Source organism: Physella acuta, unplaced genomic scaffold (assembly GCF_028476545.2).
Source record: "Physella acuta isolate Inbredline_101_S28 unplaced genomic scaffold, ASM2847654v3 ptg000554l, whole genome shotgun sequence".
In the NCBI taxonomy this organism is placed as follows: Eukaryota; Metazoa; Mollusca; class Gastropoda; family Physidae; genus Physella; species Physella acuta.
This window is the reverse complement of record NW_026732073.1, coordinates 92,155-97,993: the sequence shown is the minus strand read 5'-3', so window position 1 is coordinate 97,993 and position 5,839 is coordinate 92,155. Positions and strand designations below refer to the sequence as shown.

Below are 5,839 nucleotides of genomic sequence, written 5' to 3'. Positions count from 1 at the left end.
TGTCTTCCTTAACATTAGTAAAGGTATCCAATAGATACTAAAGTGACCCACGCTTTTCTTTATAGTTATTTAAATAGTAGTCTATAATTTATTTTCAACGTTTTAGTGCATCATTACATAAAAGCTTGTTATTAAAACGTTTTTTATGAATTTTTTTTTTCACAAAATACGCGGACATCGAGTTAAAAGTTTAATAATAAGTATTTTGCTGTGAATGGCTTATAGTGACAACGTTACTAGATTTGGGAAAGGCAAAGTTAAAATAAAATAAAACATACTTTAGTACTATTTGGCAACCTACTTCTAATACTATAGACTTAAAGATCATCTCAGTCCATAATTCTAGACCTATCCAAGAACATAGATCTTAAACTTACCCTCATCATAATTTTAACCTAAACAACGAAAGCCCTGCGTGGCTTGAAAATGACAAATGTTTATGTCATTAGTAGCCTAAACAAAACTCGTTGAAGAGTTATTACCCTTGTAACAAAAAACTCGCTCGAGAGTTCCCGCCCCTACAACAACACCACATAACCAGCCTTATACAGTTAAACTTTATAAAACTCCCATTGCAGCATTTCCTGCTTGTCATTCTTAAGTTTGAAAGCAAAATATTCATGTCTAACACGCTAAGGTACCAAAAATCGATTTTTCTTTTGCGAGGGTAGCACAAGAAAATATATACATTCTTAGTAGGCGGGAGAGAGTATGTCTATAGAATACTATAGATAGACAGATTTTTTTTTAAACTACACATAAACAACGGTTGGTGATTTATAGATTCTAGAACGTGTCTAGTTGGTCTGTGTGGGTTCTGTTTATCGTTGTGAGGGGGCCAGGTTGTCATATGTGGATACAGCCACAGAAAAATGTGAAACCTATTTCGTCGCGGAAGATTGTTATTTATTTAAAGTAAGGATTATCGGATTATTGTAAAATAAACTACAGTGGTTTAGTAACAAACAAAATGGGTAAGTTTGAGGATAAGTTGATCTTTTAGCTCTGTCTTGTTGACGATAAAAACTAAATTGTCTTGTTGTTTGTTTTACATGACAAAGTCCACGATTAAGTCGAAGTGCCCCTATTCTGTGTCACATGCCATTATAACTATGTCATGTCATATGTCATTATTACCATCCCATGTCTCATGTCACCTGTCAGTATCACTATCCCATGGCACATGTCACCTGTCAGTATCACTATCCCATGTCATATGTCAGTACCACTATCCCATGTCATATGTCAGTATCACTATCCCATGTCATATGTCAGTATCTCTATCCCATGTAACAACATGTCAGTATCACTATGCCATGTCATATGTCAATATATCTATCCCATGTAACAACATGTCAGTATCACTATCCCATGTCATATGTCAGTATCTCTATCCCATGTAACAACATGTCAGTATCACTATCCCATGTCATATGTCAGTATCACTATCCCATGTCATATGTCAATATATCTATCCCATGTAACAACATGTCAGTATCACTATCCCATGTCATATGTCAGTATCACTATGCCATGTCATATGTCAATATATCTATCCCATGTAACAACATGTCAGTATCACTATCCCATGTCATATGTCAGTATCTCTATCCCATGTAACACCCCCCCCCTCTCCCACACTACCCACGCCACTTCCGGTGCCCCCTTTCTAACTTTCCAAATCTATGTCAAGTCTCCACCCCCCCCCCTCTCCCACACTACCCACGCCACTTCCGGTGCCCCCTTTCTAACTTTCCAAATCTATGTCCAGTCTCCACCCCCCCTCTCCCACACTACCCACGTCTCTTCCGGTGCCCCCTTTCTAACTTTCCAAATCTATGTCAAGTCTCCACCCCCCCCCCTCTCCCACACTACCCACGTCTCTTCCGGTGCCCCCTTTCTAACTTTCCAAATCTATGTCAAGTCTCCACCCCCCCCCCTCTCCCACACTACCCACGTCTCTTCCGGTGCCCCCTTTCTAACTTTCCAAATCTATGTCAAGTCTCCACCCCCCCTCTCCCACACTACCCACGCCACTTTCGGTGCCCCCTTTCCAACTTTCCAAATGTCCAGCCTCCAGCGCCCTACGCCAGCGATGCGTGACCAAGAAAATGGCCGCGGTGCTGTGGCTCCTCGCTTTGGCCGTGACCTTGGCGCTGGTCATCGCCGCCGTGGCTGGCACCAGCTGGTTGAGGTGGACGGACACGACGAGCCGGGGCGAGCGCGAGTTCGGCCTGTTCGACTCACCCTCAGAGAGTTCGTCAGCCTCGTGTGACGTGGGCGACGTTGTGAAACAGACAGAGGAGGAGATCTATACAACATGTGAGCGGCTCGGTGTTTTACTGTTGGTGATTGTGGGGTTAAAGGTCAATCTCGTGGGGGGTCAAAAGGTCAACCGGATATTGCGAGAGTTCTATTGTCGAAGCCCATTTTAAAAAAAAAATTACTTTAAATTAATAAATCTTTCGTGCCCAATACGCGGTGCAGTTGAAGTAGAGTTCTTCTGTTTCAATGACTTCGGCATACATGTGGATAGTGTGATAATCATAGTGTACAGCTGCCTTTGTTTTCCTAACTTGAGTCAGGTACCCATCAGAGCTGGGTGGACTTAGAGACGTAAGACAGTCTCTAGCCGGGGATCTGAACTCAGGCTAGAGTATAGACCTCTACCGCTCGGCCACGCCGTTCCATATGTTAATTCATAATTTCTGATTTAAAAAAATGTGTTGCAGTTTTAGCTTTAAATCTTTATAGTGTAAAAATTATACTTAATCAGAAGCTACGTGTATAATTTAGTTGGAGAAGAACAGCTTTAATTGTTAGCGAAGAAAATAAGTTAATGCTATTCTTCTTTGTCTGATTTATTTAGAATCATTAGTCAACACTTTTATCTTGTTCTAATTTGTAGCTATCGAGTCAAAGAAAAGCAAATTTAATTACACAATATGATGTTCACTTTGTCCTAATGTTAACTTGACATTATGATGTCCATTTTTAGATCTGTCTCTCAGATACTATTAGTCTTAAAACTTTTTAAGCCAATAGTTTTTAACTAATATTTTCATTTAAAACTCTGTCACGTATAATATTAGAATATTGACGAGATAACTCCACTTGTAGTTTCAGTGCGCGCTGTGGCTGGTTTGTTGATTACGGGCCTTGTCGTGGACGTTATCTCCCTTGTGGCAGGAGTTCTCTACCTGCGGGCCAGGGCCAAGGGCAACGAGAGACTCTGGAAGTTGTCCATACCAGCTGTAGTCGCCGCCCTTGCAACAGGTAATGCCTGCCGTCATGTCTTTGTTTCACGGAAGGAATGGGGTGGTCTAGAGAAGAGCGCAGGAACACATCCGTAGAAGGTACAGCCTCACAAAGTTGATTACAGCTTTGATGTTGGCCTTGTGTGAAATATATATTTAGTGGTATATGGTAACAGTGTGTACAGAGTTTCTTCCAGGCATCCCGAAGGCCCCCCCCCCCCCACCCCGAAGAAAGTCTACTGCCCCCCCCCCCCCCTCCCCTCCGAGCGAAATGAAATTTATATAGAAAATATATACTTTTAACAGTGTCTGCCCCCCCCCGCCCCCCCCCCTCGAGATAAGTCTCCCCCGCCCCGAAAATTTCAAGGGTCCCCCCCCCCGGAGAAAAAAGTCTGGAAGAAACACTGAGTGTGTATAATATGGCCTATAGCGAGATCAAAATGAGAAATTGTGTGGTAAACCTGCTTTGAAAACCAATGGTTGAAGTAGACAATGCGAGGAAGAGTAAGAGAAGTAGGTTTCACAATGCAACAAATGTTGGATAACATAGATTTCCTGTTTTTTTTTTGGTTGGGTTGACTACTTTGGTATCTCTCTCTATTATTTTCCATATAGATGCAACGGGTTTGATTATTTCTTTATATGATTTGTTATTGCTTATACGTATTTATTAATATCTGCAACTCGTAGATCGCTGAGATGTAACAATACAGAGGCGTAGCGACCCTTCCCGGCGCCCGGGGACAAACTTTAGATTTGCACCCCCCTCAATCTTTAGATTTGCACCCCCCCCCTCAAACGTTCGATTACTTTTTCCAACCCATTTTGGCGCCCCCTTAGGTCGGCGCCCGGGGAATGTGTCCCTCCCCCCTGTCCCCCCCCCCTCCCATCGCTACGCCTCTGTAATAATATTGTATCTTTCAAGTTTGATATACAATACAAAGTGTTGATATGTTTCGTTTTTCTCAACTCAGCCGCGCTAGTTCTGATTGGCTGTCTGGTTTTTGTCATTGATTTGACGGACGCCACGGATGGGCCGCTGAAACCTGTCAAGCCGCCATTTTGTCCGACTGACGTCACTGGCATAGATTTGAGCCTGGACTACGGATGGAGTTTTTACCTGGCGTTGGTGGGCGGGGGCCTGGCGTGTATTAAAGGGATCATGTTCTCGATAATGGCGTCTTTGTGTTAGTGATTGGAGTTTACAAGACTAAGGAGACTCACTGATTAAAGGCATCCTGTTCTCGATAATGGCTTGTTTGTGTTAGAGATTGGAGCTGGCAAGACTAACGAGCATTCTGTTCTCATTAATGGCGTTTTTTGTGTTAGAGATAGAAGTTTACTAGACTAACAGACGAGACTCACTGATTAAAGGCAACTTGTTTTAATTTTAAATCTCAGTAATTTTCTGGATGTAAGTGACATTACTTAAAGATGTGTATGGTGTAAGTGTAAGTGACATTACTTAAAGATGTGTATGGTGTAAGTGACATTACTTAAAGATGTGTATGGTGTAAGTGACATTACTTAAAGATGTGTATGGTGTAAGTGACATTACTTAAAGATGTGTATGGTGTAAGTGACATTACTTAAAGATGTGTATGGTGTAAGTGACATTACTTAAAGATGTGTATGGTGTAAGTGACATTACTTAAAGATGTGTATGGTGTAAGTGACATTACTTAAAGATGTGTATGGTGTAAGTGACATTACTTAAAGATGTGTATGGTGTAAGTGACATTACTTAAAGATGTGTATGGTGTAAGTGACATTACTTAAAGATGTGTATGGTGTAAGTGACATTACTTAAAGATGTGTATGGCGTAAGTGACATTACTTAAAGATGTGTATGGTGTAAGTGACATTACTTAAAGATGTGTATGGTGTTAGTGACATTACTTAAAGATGTGTATGGTGTAAGTGACATTACTTAGAGATGTGTATGGTGTTAGTGACATTTTTTAAAGATGTGTATGGTGTAAGTGACATTACTTAAAGATGTGTATGGTGTAAGTGACATTACTTAAAGATGTGTATGGTGTAAGTGACATTACTTAAAGATGTGTATGGTGTAAGTGACATTACTTAAAGATGTGTATGGTGTAAGTGACATTACTTAAAGATGTGTATGGTGTAAGTGACATTACTTAAAGATGCATGGTGTAAGTGACATTACTTAAAGATGTGTATGGTGTAAGTGACATTACTTTAAGATGTGTATGGTGTGACATTACTTAAAGATGTGTATGGTGTGACATTACTTAAAGATGTGTATGGTGTAAGTGACATTACTTAAAGATGTGTATGGTGTGACATTACTTAAAGATGTGTATGGTGTAAGTGACATTACTTTAAGATGTGTATGGTGTGACATTACTTTAAGATGTGTATGGTGTGACATTACTTAAAGATGTGTATGGTGTGACATTACTTAAAGATGTGTATGGTGTGACATTACTTAAAGATGTGTATAGTGTAAGTGACATTACTTAAAGATGTGTATGGTGTAAGTGACATTACTTAAAGATGTGTATGGTGTGACATTACTTAAAGATGTGTATGGTGTAAGTGACATTACTTAA

General features: G+C 40.5%; 1 protein-coding gene across 1 annotated transcript; it reads left to right on the top strand.

Annotated features, from left to right (window-relative positions):
• The first annotated feature begins 2,078 nt into the window (after positions 1-2,078).
• LOC131946343 (uncharacterized) lies at positions 2,079-5,055 on the top strand. The gene is made up of 3 exons (XM_059307044.1): positions 2,079-2,322; positions 3,121-3,276; positions 4,232-5,055. The coding sequence occupies exons 1-3, from the start codon at positions 2,112-2,114 to the stop codon at positions 4,447-4,449; spliced, it is 585 nt and encodes a 194-aa protein (XP_059163027.1). The 5' UTR covers positions 2,079-2,111; the 3' UTR covers positions 4,450-5,055.
• The last annotated feature ends 784 nt before the right edge of the window (positions 5,056-5,839 follow it).